This window comes from Dermochelys coriacea, chromosome 2, assembly GCF_009764565.3.
Source record: "Dermochelys coriacea isolate rDerCor1 chromosome 2, rDerCor1.pri.v4, whole genome shotgun sequence".
In the NCBI taxonomy this organism is placed as follows: Eukaryota; Metazoa; Chordata; order Testudines; family Dermochelyidae; genus Dermochelys; species Dermochelys coriacea.
In genome coordinates, this window is record NC_050069.1 from 3,415,593 (window position 1) to 3,431,672 (window position 16,080).

Here is a 16,080-nt window from a genome sequence, read left to right on the forward strand (position 1 = left end):
GGGGTGGGGGAATGTCTTCTGTGAGTCAGACAGGCTGGTTGCTGCGCCTGGTTCCCCAAGAACACAGAGCTGCTAAGAAACACAGCCTCCAACCCAGTGCTTCTCCACCAGCAGAAGGGAACCAACAGGGTTAGGTGACAAAGTATCACCTGGGTCTCCTTTCTCCGCCATGTGCTGACATGCTCAAAGAATTCCAGCAGATCGGAGAGGTGCGACTTTCCCTTGCAGAGCCCGGGCAGGTTTGTCCCTGGCTTTTTGTTGATCGTGCTGAGACTGGAACATGGGGCCTACATTTTAAAAAGGAAGTTGAAAACTTGGTGAGGGTGCAGGAGAGAGCTACTGCGATGATTCGAGACAGTGCAAGACGGGTGGCACTCAGTACCGTAGAGAGGGATCAACACAGGGAGAAGCTACCAGACCCTAAGCGGAATCTCTGATTTAGCAAAGAAAGACAAAACAAGAGACTGGGGCTGGAAGTTAAAGCCAGACAAATGGAAGTTAGAAAGACGACACATTTTTAACAGGCAGGGCAGTTAACCATTGCAACGAACAGACACCAAGTGGTGGATTCTCCATCTCTGCTGTCTTCACATCAACACGGGATGCTTTTCTGGAGGAGCTGCCTCAGGCAGACACAAGCAGCTGGGCTCAGAACAGGTGGAGCTGGGGGAGATCCAGTCTGGCCTGCTGAGGAGGTCAGGCTAATGGTCCCTTCTAGCCGTAAAGATCTATGGGTGAACTCCTAGTTCCAGGGAAGCCAACAGGAACTTGCCATTGACTTCCATGGGGCCAAAATTTCACCCGATGGAGCATTTCAGATAGTTTCCTGAGCTTTGCGATGAGACTTGCGGTGACTCTCTGGATCATGGGCAACACCTTTCTTACAGCAGGTGCAACCAGGGGTCCCAGGTACCACGCCCTCTGGTGCAGATCACACAGTATTACTGGTGGCTTATCCCACCTGGTGCTGGGGACTGCCAGCGCCTTGGCAGCTTGTTCCAGCATCCCCTCCCCGTCACCTCAATCCTTCCTCCCTTCTCTGCAATGCCTGAAAAGAACGCGTCTGGGACCGGTTCCCCCCCACCCCCTGCCCTGGTGAAGGCTGATGCAAAGAAGGGGGCTGTACAGCAGATAACTTCTTGTTCGCTGCTCCCAGAGCCCAGCCCAGCCCAGGTGCTTGACATGGCATCTAGCCAGGGCGCAGGACAGTGGTTTACCCCACCACCCTGCATGGAGAACAATGGGGTTTGCAATGAGCACTAGGGAGCAGGGGCTGCTTTTCACACCCTCTCTCAAACAGGACGCAGAGTGCCCTCCAGCACCGGGTGGGGGCATTGATTTGCTGCCGGCCCAGAGGGCCCAACAGCCCCCATAACCGTTGACACGGCTTCTTGCTGGGCTTAGCGTGTGCGCGTGGGTCTCCCAGCGACCAGATGCAGCCCATGTGCTGGGCCTATGGACGCTCTCCTTCCCTACAGGCTGGCAAGCAGCGAGAGGACAAACCGCAGATGTGGGGAGAGATGTGGGCTCAGCCCCAGCCCCTGGGGTCCGGCCTCCCCTTCCAGGGAACAAAGGTGCCCGGATGGCACGAGGCTGCTCACCACCAACAGCAGGGATTATCCGGCAGCACGTTCCGGTAACAGGGCAGAAGGGTCTCTCCAGGGGTGGCTCCACGCCCGGCAGGAGCAGTGGCTGGCGGTGGCACCGTGGCTTTCGGGGCTCAGGCTGGGACCCCAGCAGGTTCCTGACGCAGGGCATGGTTTTGCCATGCATCCCCAGGGCTCTCAGCACGCGCACGGGCTGGAGGAGCTGGCCTCCTGCAGAGGCACCGTGAGCCTGCTGCACCCTGAGTCGCTCTCGAGGACGAGCAGCTGCACCACGTCCTGCACGCACCCCTCCACGTTCTCCCCTGCAGGGGCAAGACCGGCCATGGCTCAGCAGCGGGCGTTAGCACCAGGAGTTCTCCCCGGGGGAAAGGAAGAGGACCCGCTTCTCCTGCGGAGCGTGTGTGTGTGTAACAAGGATTCAGTGTACATGCACATGTCTAGGGTTCTGCGTGAGAATGAAGGCTCTACACACGAGTGTGTACACGAGGGCCAGGTGTGCACAGGCTGTGCGTGTCTGGGAGCCATACATGGGCACCCGCACCCAAAGTCCCTCCCGGAGTCCGCACCCTTCACCAACTTCCGCACCCCAACCCCTGCCCCAGCCCTGAGCCCCCTCCCATGCCCAAAATCCCTCCCAGAACCCACACCCCCTCTCAGACCCCAACCCCAGCCCTGAGCCCCCTCCTACACCCAAACTCCCTCCCACAGCCCGCACCCCCTCCCGCACTACAATGAGCCTGCACCCCGCACCCCTCCCAAACCTCAACCCCAGCCCTGAGCCCCCTCTTGCAACCAAACTCCCTCCCGCACCCCAATGAGCCCACACCCCCTCCTGCACCCCAACCCCCTGCCCCTGCTCTGAGCCCCCTCCTGCACCCAAACTCCTTCCTAGAGCCCACAACCCGCACACCCTCCCGCGTCCCAGCCCAGAGTCCCCTCCTGCACCTGAGCCCCCTCGGAGCCCACACCCCTCCCCCAGCCCTGAGCCCCCTCCCACACCTTGAACTTCTCATTTCCAGCCTCACCCCAGAGCCTGCACCCCCAGCCGGAGCTCTCATCCCCTCCGGCACCCCAACCTCCTGCCTCAGTCCAATGAAAGTGAGTAAGTGAATGAGGGTGGGGGAGAGTGAGCGACGGGGGGGGGGGGAAGGGGGATGGAGTGAGCGAGGGCGGGGCCTCAGGGAAGGGGCGGGGCAAGGGTGTTTGGTTTTCTGCTATTAGAAAGTTGGCAACCCTAGGACCGTGGCTCCTGTCTGACAGCCACTCAACAGCTGGGGAGGAATCTCAGCACAGCACTGGCTGCGGGCACTGACGTCCTGCTCCCCAAAGGTACTAACTCTCACTGAAATCAATGGCAGGGCCCTCCAAGGCCAAGGACTGAAAGGGCGAGAGCCTGAACTCCCTGTCCCGTGGCAGGGTGGGCCACACGGCTGGGGCAGGGAAGCTGCCTGGCTGCCACATCATGTTTCGGAGAGGGCTCCAGCTCCTCCCAGCCATGCCGAGCCCATTTGGGGGGCGCAGCTTCCCGGCTGCATGAGGCAAGGGGGGCAGCCCCGCCCTACCTGTCTTGGCCGACACGTTAAACCTGCCAGCTATTCTGTGCTCCACGGAAAACTTCTCAGCCTTGTCCTCTGGCAGACATGGCTCCAGGTCAGTCTTGTTCCCCAGCAGGAAGATGGGGGCTGCAGGAGGCAGAGACGGGATGGGGTGATGGGGGAGAGAGAGAGACGGAAAAACGCAAGGGCTCAGGACGGGGCCAGCACCTGCCAAGCTGTGGGGTGTGACCGGGGGAGCCACGGCTGTATGCAGGGAGGCCCAGCACCCCAGTACACGGCAGGGAGACCTGGACACATGTTCAGACTGGCGTCCACACCCTGAACTGCCCTGTCCCTTGACACTGCCTCAGCATCTGTGCCAACTCCCTTGTGTACAGAGCTCGAGAGCCTGGGGGGGCTCAGCTCACGGCTGGACTGGCCCCGCGTCCCCCACTGATCCCAGACGACACCTGCCACAGGGAGAGCTGAGCAGCTCCGTGGGACGCCCCGCCCTGCCGGTGGCCCGTGTTCCCTGTCAGCTCTTCGGGGCAGGGCGTGTCTCGGTACGTGACTGCACAGCACCCTGGGGCCTGGCCCTGAACAGGGCCTGTGGGTGCCAGGGCCAGCAGCGTGTGAGGACCTGGCGATTCTGCCTCAAGGGATGAGATGAGATGGGCTCTCTGGAAGGGCTTCTCCTCCCTGCTCTGCCCTCACGGCTGCAGCTCCCTGCAGGACCTCAGCACAGCTGCGTGTGGGGAGCCCAGGGCTGGGGTAGCACAGGCCAGGCGCTGACTCTAGGGGTGCTCTGGGGCTGGAGCACCCATGGGGAAAAAATAGTGGGTGCTTAGCACCCAACAGCCCCCCGCTGATCAGCTGCCCAGCGGGCCCCACCAATCAGCTGCCTGGCAGGCGGGAAGCACTGGGGGAGGGGCCGGAGCGGGGCAGGAAGAGGTGAAGCAAGGGTGGGGCCTTGGGGAAGGGGCTTCTGGGCAGAGCAGGGGTGGGGCACCCTCCCAAAAAAAAGAAGATTTAAGTCGGCGCCTGTGAGCACAGGGCTGAGGTTCAGCATTGAGGGGCACCGGCAGAGCTGGGTGTGGGACCCCAGGCTGGGATAGAAGGACTGCAGGTTGGGATTGAGGGTCACCGGCAGAGCTTTAGGGGAGACACGTACAATACACACCATTGTCATGAGCACTAAAAATCAATGCAAAGTGTCACAAATGTGTGTCTGAAGACAGCAGCACTCTGGCCAGGGCATCACTAATTAACAGTCAGATGCGCACACACACATGCACAGATGCACACACATGATGTTGGCAGGGCGGCTGGTTTCTCTTTAACCATTTTCCAGGCTCCCTCTGTCTCCAGCCACTTTGAAAAGCTGCCAGGGAACCTCTTGAGAGAGATGGCCTGGAGCCCAGGGCTTAACGAGCTGCTGCCCTAACGAGCATGACTGGAGCCCAGCTTGGGAAAGAGCTGGGTGGCACAGACTGGACGCCAGCTCTCAGGGTGGCGGGCAGTGGGGCCCAGCCCTGGGACAGGCACTCAGGCCTATGGGATGGGCGCTCCCTCCAGGAGAGGGCAGCTACATGCGGGGGGGGGGGGAAGGTGCAGGTGCTGGAATGGGGAGAGGCAGGGACAGTGTGTGGGGAGGCTAGAACCGGTCAGTGGGGGACATGGGGCCCTGCTGGGCATCCAGGCCATGGGCCAGAGCCCATGTGGCATCACCACGTCAAGTGTCCATGCACTGGGGGTGTGATTGCTGCCTTATCAGAGTCCAGACACCTTGTCTACCGGGGACCTCTTCTGCTCTTCCAGCTGCTCAGGCAGCCCATCCACCCCACAAGCCTTCCGGGAGGGAGGGGGCGGGCAAAAGCCATGTCAGGGATTCAAAGAGGGAGGGGAGACAAAAGGGTGGGGAGTGTAACAGACCTTTTGAGCATACAGGTTATACAGATCACACAGATCACTGCTGCTCCGACAGCACCGCAAACCGCCCCCCTTGGTGGGTCGGGGGAACCCGCTGTCTGGGAGGGAGCAGAGTCAGGGGACAGTCAGAGGAGGGGCATTGGGAACCTCGGCCCTCCCTGTCCCCGCACTGCGTGAGTTGCCCAGAGACACCGTCCCGCCTGCCCTGCCCCCTACCTTCTGGGCAGTACTGCCGGGCCACGTACACCCAGCGCGGGAGGCTGTCGAAGGAGAGCTGGCTCTGGACGCTGTACAGCAGTAGCACAGCGTCTGTGTCCCGGTAGTAGCAGCTGCTCAGGGAGAGGAACCTTTCTTCACCAGCCGTGTCCCACAGGGAGATCTGTGCACAACAGAGAGCAAGGCACTGGCAGCCTGTGGAACTCACTGCCGCATGAGCTTGGCTAGACAAATGCTGCGGCTGGAGTCTTTAAGCTGGCTGGGTTAAATGGTAAAGGTCTCGGGCTGCAGGGCCTAAACCGCCTGGCTTGTGGGTGTGTCAGGGACGTGCCACAGACAGCACTGCCCAGCCGGCTGGTTTCACCTCCCTCAGGACGCAAGCAGGATACCAAGCGAGATGGGCCCAGAGCCCCATGTACTGTGGTGAGTGGAGCGAGAGTCCAGAGGGGGACTCAGAAAAACCAGCTCATTTACAGAGCATCGTGATTCAGCTCCAGGACCCTCAGCCAGCCCTGCCCCCCCACCAGTGGCTCGCTCACTGGGGACCACCAAGGCTCCCAGCCAACACAAGCCCAGCCCTGAGCCACTACCTGAGGGTGGGATGCTGTCGCCTAGCAACTCCTGACAGCTGATTAACCCCTTTGTGGCATCGCTCCCCAGAGAGGGACAGTTTGGGTGCCCATGGCTCCTGCAAGGAGTCTCGCTGGTGTGGCCCAGACACACCCGGCCCTGGGGGAAGGGGGAGGGACAGGCCCACAGCCACGTACCTGGGCCAGGTGGGGGGCCTGGGGGAGGCTGAGCTGCACGGTCCTCTCGCAGATGGCCAGGTGCTCGTCGGGGGCGTGGGCCCCCTGCAGGAAGCGCCCTGCCCGGACGCGGTGGAACAGGGTGGTCTTCCCCACCCCAAAGTCCCCCAGCAGGATGAGCTTGAACTTCAGCCCGGGTGGGGGCACGGTCGCCATCACAGTGCGGGGGCTGGCTCCCTGCAGCAGCCGTGGGTGGTAAGTGCCCAGGCCTGGCCCAGGGGCTCCATTCCCCGGCAGGACCCGTCCTGCTGGGCCATGGGCAGGCAGACCTAGCAGGGCTGCAGCCGGAGGGAAGGAGAAAGCAGGGAGTGGAGCAGGTTTCCCCAGCTGGGGCCCAGGCTGCTGTATGCTGGGGAATCCCCCACACCCCTAACTGCCAGCTCCAGCCCCAGGGGGCCTACCCCATGGACAGTGAATGTCTCTAGCTCTCCCCAGGGCAGGAACCCTCCCATCACTCTGCAGCCTGACCCTGGAGGGACTCGGTCCCTGGGCCCTCTGCCCTTGGGAAGGCATCATTAGCTCCCTGAGAGGGTGTGGTGTGAAATTCGGCACCTCCAGCGACTCAGGCCCCCTAGCACTGCTCTGGAGCACCGGGGCCAGCACTGACTGCTGGGGAGAGAGCCCCCCGTCGAACCCCCTGTTCAGCTCCCCGCTGCTCCAGGCATGCCCTCATGCAGTCACTATGGGAGCAAGGACGAGCGGGGCCTGAGCTGCTCTGTCCTCCAAGAGGGGAGTGCCAGGGGAGAGGGTCCAGCAGGCACTGGCGTGGCCTTCGCTGATGCAGGGACTCTGAGCTGGGATGTAATGGGGCCCCCTTGGGGCTCCAGCAGAGGCTAGTACCCCCAAGCCAGAGTGTTTGCTTTCTGCATCACAGGGGGGCGGGGGGAGGGCTGGGGCAGCTGACTGAGCGGGGCAGGGGGGAGGTTCGGCAGAGCTAAGCCGGGCCTCCTCTACCTTGGCCAGGATCTTGCTGTGCCCACAAGGGAGCTTGCCAACTGCTTCCTGGTGCCTTGGAGAAGAGCCTGGGGAGGAGCCAGTGCACCTGGCACACCCCTCCCAGCAGGGCAGTCACATGCGGTCACAGTGCAGTAAAAAAGGAGGGTGGGGCCCCCTTCTCCATAAAGCCTCTATAGGCAGTAAACCCTGGTTCCCCCCCGCAGCCCTGACACCCACTCCCCAGCCTGGGGCAGGGCCCAACTCTGCTCTGTGCCTCAGTTTCCCCCGTGCAACCTGGAGATGTCCCCATCCCACCCGCCAGGGGCTGCCTGGATTAACATCTGTCCAGCAAAGAGTTCCCAGCCTCACAGACTGGAGAGCTACCCACCCCAGTGACACCGGCTTGCCTGTCTGTCCGGTTGGCCCAGGTGGGGGATGAAGGTGACCAGCCGCTCCTGCCCCCTGGGCCCCACTGCATTCAGCCCCTGCCCCCACTTGTTGATCAGGGAGCTGTCTAGGCTGCCAGGGAACTGCGCACACGGGGAAAACTGCATACGCACACCCATCCCGCCTTGATCTGCTCTGCCCCGTTCCTGCTTTCACCCATTTGCTCTTTGACGGTTCAGTTCCCCCAGAGAGGGAACTGAGCGCTCCATTCATAAACTGGAGAGGCCCCCTGAGGGAGCTCGGGCTCCGTTCCAGGCTTGGCATCTCTGCCTGCACGGCGGCTCATCACAGTGGCAGATGCAGCCGGGACAAGACCCCACCTCTTCCCGACTTACTCCATCGTGGCCGGTGAGATGTTCAGCTGCTCCTGCCCAGGTGTGAACCACTGGCCTAGGTGGGAGGCCTGCGTCACCCAGCCGCCCTGTTCTACCCGCTGCCGGATGGCGTGCAGGGCATTCCCAGAGCCAGCCTTGCATAGAAGGCAGCATGGCCTCATTTGCCTTCCCTGCCACCATCCTGCTCTCTGTGTCCCCCACGTGCTCAGCCAGCTATGGGGGGAGGGGAACTAAACTCTGGCAGCTGGGTTTGGCCTTTTCATAGGCACAGCACTGCAGCCAGGTCTGCCAGCATGCCCCGAACGTGCCCTGTACCTGGGATTAGGACGGGCGCTGCAAGGGACTTTCTGCTGATGGTGCTTCCCCAGCTCCTGCTGCTGCTCCCACCCGCACTTGGCCACACTCCTTCCTCTAGTGTGTTACAAGGGCTGCTTTGCACAGCTCCTCCCCAGCAGAATGTGCAGAGATGCACGTAGCCGCCCCACTCCACCCCACTCCTGCAAGACACATACAAGTGACAGAAGAAATTCTACCCCACACGTGATCCTGCTCTTTTAACTCCTTTGGCACAAATCAACAATAGCAGATGGTTACTTACCTGTCTGGTAACTGCTGTTCTTCGAGGTGCGGCTGCAGGCACGTATCCCGCGCTCATGCACCAAAGCTGGAGAAATCCGCCTAGCAGCACGCAGGGGCAGTGCTCGCACCCTTTGCCTCACTGCCCCTCCCCTGGCTCTAGAAGGGCAGAGCTGCCGCAACCCCTCTGTTCCTTTGCACCAAACCCCAGGCTGGAGCCTCCGATGCAGAGGGGGTGCAGGGTGCGTCGTGGAATACGTGTCTGCAGCCACATCTCAAAGAACAGCTCCAACGCAGGGGAGTAACGGTCTTTTCTTCTTTGAGTGGTTGCAGTCATGTATTCCCAGGGCTTGGAGTCGATTTACACAGAGACTGCAGAACTGCCTTTCCAAAGCGTGCATCAGCCCGAGACGCCGTGGTGATAGCGCAGTGTCTAGCAAAGGTGTGCAGTGAGGGCCAGTTGTAGCCCTGCGGCCATCCACACGGGGAAACATCTCTAAGAAATGCTACTGATGTTGCTTGAGCGCTCGTCGAATGAGCCCATAACAACTTTGGGGGCATAATCTGAGCTGCTCCAGAAGCTGCGGTAATACATGTCCGTATCTACTTAGCCACGATCTAAGCGGAGACCGATTGTCCTTTCATCCGCTCAGTGTAAGATACGAAGAGGAGAGGTGATGAACGAAAGGGGTTAGTCCTTTCCAGATAAAATGCCGAGCACCTTCCCACATCTAAGGTCTGAAGGCGTTGTTCTTCTATGCCCAAGTGTGGTTTGGGAAAAAATACAGGTAAGTAAATAACCTCATTAAGGTGAAACCAAAAGATCGCTTTTGACAGAAATTTTGGCTATGGTCTTCTTGCCTTTGAAGAAGTGGGTGTATGGGGGATCTGCTGCCATGAAGGCTTCCCTGACTACTCTAGTGGATGTTATAGCTACCAGGAAGGCCATGTCCTGGGAGCGGAGAACCAATGAGCATGTTGCTATGGACTCAAACAGACTCATTGGTGGTACGAGCACAGTATTAAGGTCCCACAATGGCACCATTTTCTTCACCGGTGGAAAATGACAGACAATGCCTTTCAGAAACCTCCCTACCATAGGATTTGAAAATAGCGACTTTCTCCAAAGAGAGGGTAGAAAGCTGAAATAATAGACAAATGAACGTTCAAAGAGCTAAGAGCCAGGCCCAAAGATTTCAACTGCAACCAATAGTCTAGAGTGTTCTGAATCCATGCTGACATAGGATGAACTCGCTCTGAGGTTCCCCAAATCGAAAACCGCTTCCACTTAGACAAAAACAAGTGGCCCCCCCTACATTTCCTACTCTAAGCAGAACTTCTTTAACTGCGTTTCTTCCTCATCTAGCCACGCAGCACCCACGTGGTAAGGGGTAGACTGCCTAGTGCTGGATGAACAACCTGGCTGTGATGTTGGGTCAACAGTTCAGGGAGGAGGAGAGACTTGGCAGGTTGAATTGAAAGCGTAAAGAGAGTGCCCTAGAGCGGGTGGAAGATAGGAATCTGAAGGAAGAAGGCATGTTCCACAGATTCCCTGGCCATTGTGGATATGGGTAAGACATCGGTGGCCAATGAGTAGCGTGCCAAGAGCCCCTATGCCTAATGTGTGATTCATATTGATCCCAGGATGTCGGTATCAGATGTATGTCTGGACCAAGATGTAAACCAGCCTCTGGGGGACAAAAGGGAGGGGAAGAAAGAATTCTAATTCAGCCCCGATGAACCCCAAAGTCATTTGGGATAATGGAGGGTCAACTCTCGACACAGCCAGCCAGCCACCATCCAGCTTCATGCAAGGCCCAATATGCTGCCTGCACGGCTCTAGGTCAGTAAGGGGCCCTATGGGTTGTAGGGGCAACATGTTCTCGCTCAGTACTGACTCTCAAGGCAGCTCCAGCGCCAGTGTTGGCACCAGTTTTCAAGCCTCAGCCTGTACCAAAGTCGTCGTCACCGAAGAACTGGTCAGAGCTGGTACAGACACCAGTCTAGACAGAGTACCCAGGCATACAGGTGGTACCAAGGATGGTGTCAGTGCCATAATCATTGATGAAGTCACTGCTGCTGACGGTTCATTGGTGATTGGAGAGTCTGGGACTGAGAGGCATAACAGGTCTGATGTCGCCTAGTAGGCCACAGGCGTGGTCATTGTCGGTGCTGAAGACAGCAGTTCTGGACTCACGCATGGTGCTGGAGTTGACTGTACAGCCTCTCAATGTTGCCTTGGTACAAGAGAATGGGTTGAAGGACCAGCTCCCGCACAGGTACCCAAGAGCCACCATTGATCCCTGCAGAGAATGACTCTCTCTGACAGCTGGAGGGGCTGTGTTCCGATTTATGGGTCCTTTTCCTTGGTGGAGCCCTCCTAGAGGCTGCCTCCAGGTTCTGCCGCAGAACATCGGTGCGATGAGGCTCAGACGACAGCTGAGGAGCTGGTACCATCTCCAGTGCTGACGTGGGCCTCATGGCTTGCTCGCGTCTCAAGTGCCTTGCTAACTGAATCCTTGCCCTGAAGGACTTACAGATGGAGCATCTGTCCTTACTGTGTTCCTCTCCCAGGCACATTAAACACTGCGTGTGGGGATCACTATTTGGAATAGCCCCTCATATGATGGGCAACGTTTAAATCCTGGTGAAGACATTCCACCAGGAAACTACAGCTAACTAACTCACCTAAGGTACTACTAAACAACTAACTATGAACACGAAGTTCTCAACAACTTAGAGATAAAAGGGCCGTGCCCACAGTGCTCCGACTCTAGCTGGGGGTGGTGAGAAGGAACTGAGGCGGGTCAAGGCAATGCTGCCCTTATACAACCAGGGGAGAGGCTATGAGGCAAGGGATGTGAACACTACCCTTACGCAAAAAGAAAAGGAGTACTTGTGGCACCTTAGAGACTAACAAATTTATTAGAGCATAAGCTTTCGTGAGCTACAGCTCACTTCATCGGATGCATTTGGTGGAAAAACTTTTTTTCCACCAAATGCATCCGATGAAGTGAGCTGTAGCTCACGAAAGCTTATGCTCTAATAAATTTGTTAGTCTCTAAGGTGCCACAAGTACTCCTTTTCTTTTTGCGAATACAGACTAACACGGCTGCTACTCTGACTACCCTTACGGGTACTGCTAGGTGAATTTCTCCAGCTTTGGTGCACTGGGCATGCACACACCTGAGTGGAATGTCTGTAAGCACGCGAAGAAGAACAAAGAGCCAGCCAGAGCCTGTGAGGCTCCTGGGGCTGGTAACGGGGCAGGGGTCCTGTCACTTCTAGAGCATCTAACTCCTCCAGATGGGTTGAACTACGTAGGGACTCATGCCCTGATACAGAACGCCTGTCACCAGGGTAACGATTTATGCAGATAGATAAGGTCAGCAGAGAGTGCTATAAGTCAGTTCTACCGGCAGAGCTGCACTGGGGACCGGGGGGAGCAAGGGGTGGTGTAGAATTTGCCTGACTCATTTAATTTTATTGAGAGAAAAACCCAAGAGCTGCTGTTGATGTTTTAACCACCTTAATGAGGAAAGACAAAAAAGTTCAAACCTTATTATGGAAGGATCTAACTCAGGGGTTGGCAAACTACGGCCCGTGGGCCACATCCAACCAACAGGACCGTCCTGCCTGGCCCGAGCTTCTAGCTGGGGTGGCTCACCCCCGGCCCCTCCCCTGCTATCTCCCCTCCCCCACAGCCATGCCGCCACACGGGTAGCACAGCTTGCGCCCGCCCACCTCCCAGGCTTTCAGATAAGCCTGTCCTGCTGCTCTGAGCGGCATAAAGGTAGGGTGGAGGGGGGGGTTGCATAAGGGGCAGGAGGTCTCGGGGGGCAGTCAGGGGGAGGTTGGATGGGATGGAGGTTTGGGGGGGGCACAATCAGGAGACAGAGAGGGTTGGATAGAGGGTGGGGTCCCGGGGGGTCAGGGAGCGGAGGGAAGGTGGGGGTGAGGTACTGGGGGGGCAGTCATGGGTCAGGGAGGGTTGGATAGGCATGGGAGTCCCAGGGGGCCTCTCAGGGGGCAGGGGTGTGAACAGGGGTCGGGGGGAGCAGTCAGGGGATGGAGGTTTGGATAGGGTGTGGGGTCCCGGGGGGGGCAGTGGGCAGTCAGGGGACAAGGAGCGGGGGGGTTGGATGGGTCAGGGGTTCTGAGGAGGGCAATCAGGGGGCGGGAAGTGGGAGCGGGTGGATAGGGGGCAGGGGCCAGGCTCTTTGGGGAGGCACAGCCTTCCCTACCCCGCCCTCCATACCGTTTCGCAATCCTGCTGTGGCCCTCGGGCCAAAAAGTTTGCCCACCTCGGTCTAATTGCACAGCGAGTATCCCAGTGGCTGGGAAAAGCCATGCCAGGGTATGAGTGAGACCCTTCTATACCAGCATCAGCTACAACTATAGATACCCAAACAGTGTGGGCCCAGTCAGAGCATTAATACAGGTAAGAAACTCAAATATGCTTGTGGGGGTTCCCCCAGCTGCTCTTCCACACCCTGAATGGATGGTCTCTGCAAACAGAAGCCAAGCTGGGGAGCAAAACGTTGCCCTAAGTGTGAGGAGGGGGGCAGCAGGGGGAGAGCTTTCCCAAGTGTTAAAAGGGATATTCAAGAAGATTTCAGCAGCTTGATTTGAAACCGTCTTACAGGGTCTCCAATGAGGACTTGGCTTTGCCAGGTGTTGCAGGAGAAGCAAGTGAACACAGCACAGCAGCCAGGCTAGCTTCCTTATGAGGATGCACTCTTGGGTTACATTTGTGGTGTGTGTCTATCCAGAGAGCTACAGCCATGCAGCGCTCCCTCCAGCAATCACCCAGGCAGACAGAGACAGACAGCGTGCTCATGCGACTCCACGGGGACACATGCCCCAGCTGAAAAACGCTTTATTTCAGCTAGTCTCACTTTTTCATTTGCCCTTTCAAGTGAGGAAATTAAATGTAAAAAAACCAGCTAGTGCTCAAGGCTTCACAAGTACAAGTCAGAACATTCAAGGGTGCAGTTCCCAAGGCAATCAGAACTATACGACACCAAGTTCTCATGGGACATCCAAGATACTACAGGCCACTGGCAGCACTTACAGCCCTTTGATGGTGAAAAGTGCCAAGGGCTCAACAACAACATTATTCTTGCAGAGGGGCTGAGTTAATACTGGGGCGGGAAAAAAAACTGGAGTTCCCTGAATTTAATACCCGTAAATTCGCAAGAGTCTGTTAATGCCTGGAATGAAATTAAGCAAAAGTAAATGTAGACTGGTCAGCAGGAACAATCTCTTGGGAGCCCATTCCTTAAGCAGATGGAGCTCAAGGTAAGTGCTGGAGACGCAGGACCAGGTATTCTCTCAGTCTGCAACAGCATCATGCAATGGTCTGCTGGGAAACGGACTGGCAGGTCCTTTCTGCCACCAGTTCCCTTGAGCCTATGAGGGAACAGCCAGCCTCTTCCCTGGGCGGCCTGTAACTCCTCCTGGAAGGCTGGGGGTATTGAACCAGCCGGCTTCCAAGAGGGCTTCATAGTCACCCTGCCTCTTCTCCTCACTCCAGAGACCAAAGAAGAAATTCAAAGCAGTTTGGAGCAGCAGTTGGGTGTATTTCTGCCCTATCGGAGCCCACTCCAGGGAACAGCAGCAAACAGGACAGCTCCGATCTTTGGTATCCTCCTCTCATCCGGCATCAATCAGTTACCCAAGAGACAAGCTGCTGCTGCGACTTACTGGAGCCTGAGGGCTGCACCCAGTGCGCTAATGTAGATCAGACAGCAGCCGTAAACATGAAGGTTAACTCTACAGTCCAAGGGCCCAGGTCACATTGCATGCCGGGAGCTGTAACCTCTGCACCAAGGCTGACGGCAGCCACAGACCACACAGAGAATGCCATAGGCAGCACCTTGGTCAGTCCCACATAAAATCAATCCAGATCAAGGTGCTGTGTCCGTAAGGCCCATTGAAATGCTAAATTTCCTGCTGCCAGGAGACAGCTGAGGACAGCTTCCTTCCTCAGCACCAGCAGTCTCTCCACCTTCACCCCGGACAGGAGGCCAGCTGTGCTCAACACCAGGCTGCCCAGTATCCCATAGAAATTCATGGTGAAAATGGAAAGGATGAGGATAGTGATGGAGGCCACCACAGTGACAGACTGGGCCACCATGGCCCTGCCCTCTTCAGTGAGGTACTCCAAGCCCGCGGCCAGCAGCAGGGCTCCTCCCAGGAGGATGTTGGCAGTGGAGTGGTCGCCATTCAGCCAGTGGAATCCAAAAGCCAGCAAAGGGAGGCCAATGACGGTGGAGACCCAGGTACCAGACTGGGAATCTGCTGCCAAGGTAAGCCCAAGAGGTGTCCAGAAGAAGCCAACTGCTCCCGCAAGTGCTGCCAGGGCCTGGAGGAGAAACCCTGCCGCAGCCCCGCGATTTATCTACAAACACACAGAGGCAAGCAATGAGCCGCAGGCCACAATCACAGGGAACTCAGCAGAACAGACACAAAGCAATAGCTTGGACACCCAGGGTAACAGCCTGAGGACCCATGTCCCCTGATTGGTACCCAGAGTTGCATCACGCTGTCAGTGGGAGTCCACCCTTCACTAGCTCTGCTGCTTCCTTCACACATGGCTCCTCACAAAGGCCCATTAAGAAAAAAGTCTTTGCTTGTGTTCCTTCCTACCTACCTAAAGTATGACTGTGAAACCCCTTTTGTTCCACTGACAACTGCCCACCCCCAAAGCAGATTCCCCGGCCCCTCAGACACTGACGCCACCTCTTGTGCTCACAAACAGATTCATCCTTCCCCCAGCTTCTGCAAAAAAATCATCTAGAGCTGGTGAAGCAGGTATGCAGCCAACGAACCAAGGACTCATCTGGTAGACCAGAGCACACTGAACTTGGGCCCCAGGCCTCCTTATCAGACTCTTGACACCTATAAACATTAAGATAACTCGCAATCAAGTGCTGCGGGAAGAAACCTGGTAAGTTATCATTGGGCCTGAAAATCTGTTTGTCCAGTAAACATGGGGGCAGCCAGAAGCGAATGAGGGACAACACAGATGGCCTTTCGCTAGGCCACAGCACTAGCGCGCAGAGCGCTGATTTGTTCTCTACATTGAAAGTTTCCTTTAACAAGATCTCAGGTTTCAGAGTAGCAGCCGTGTTAGTCTGTATTCGCAAAAAGAAAAGGAGGACTTGTGGCACCTTAGAGACTAACAAACTCACGAAAGCTTATGCTCTAATAAATTTGTTAGTCTCTAAGGTGCCACAAGTACTCCTTTTCTTTTAACAAGATCTGTCTCCGTCAGGTGGGAGAACAGGAGCAGCCGCTCACAGCTGCCACCTGGGCAGGTCCATGTTAAGAGGGGCACATTAGCCCGTCCCTGAGCCCTGCGCCTCCCAGACACGATGCTCCCTGGCAATCGCTCTCACCTGGAACGTGAGGACAGCTGAGCACAGACACACGGCGCACAGCCCCAGGCTGGGCAGAGCCGTGCTCCACTCAGCAGGCGGGCCCGTCATGGGGGCAGAGGCCTTATCCAGCCTGAAAGGGAGAGGAGAGAGCAGGTTACTGGGGGCTCGCAGGCAGCCTCCCTCCAGCGGCTGAGCAGTGCCGGGCTCCGGCGTCTGAGCCCCAGCTCCAGCTGCACAGGCAGGACACGGCCGCGGAGTTCACACAGCAAAGCACCTGCCTGGGCCAAGGGCAGAGCCCTCAGCTGGGA

The 16,080-nt window shown here is 57.6% G+C and overlaps 1 protein-coding gene across 2 annotated transcripts; it reads right to left on the reverse strand.

The window, feature by feature from the left end:
* Positions 1-6: 6 nt before the first annotated feature.
* Positions 7-12,038, reverse strand: LOC119852324 (ras-related protein Rab-26-like). Of its 2 annotated transcripts, XM_043509880.1 has the most exons (6): positions 11,516-12,038; positions 7,048-11,259; positions 6,055-6,371; positions 5,288-5,450; positions 3,170-3,289; positions 7-1,909 (listed from the first exon to the last, which is right to left on the reverse strand). In XM_043509880.1, the coding sequence occupies exons 3-6, from the start codon at positions 6,247-6,249 to the stop codon at positions 1,785-1,787; spliced, it is 603 nt and encodes a 200-aa protein (XP_043365815.1). In that variant the 5' UTR covers positions 6,250-6,371; positions 7,048-11,259; positions 11,516-12,038; the 3' UTR covers positions 7-1,784. The 2 variants fall into 2 exon arrangements, with proteins under 2 accessions (XP_043365815.1, XP_043365814.1); XM_043509879.1 differs by lacking the exon at positions 7-1,909 and having other exon boundaries at positions 2,897-3,289.
* Positions 12,039-16,080: the final 4,042 nt, after the last annotated feature.

Coding starts and splice junctions, on each gene's coding strand:
- LOC119852324 (XM_043509879.1), bottom strand. CDS start 6,249: ATGGCGACCGTGCCCCCACCCGGGCTGAAGTTCAAGCTCATCCTGCTG. Junction 5,451..6,054: donor AGGCCCCCCACCTGGCCCAG/GTACGTGGCTGT, acceptor TGTTGTGCACAG/ATCTCCCTGTGGGACACGGC. Junction 3,290..5,287: donor CCGGCAGTACTGCCCAGAAG/GTAGGGGGCAGG, acceptor TGCCTCCTGCAG/CCCCCATCTTCCTGCTGGGG.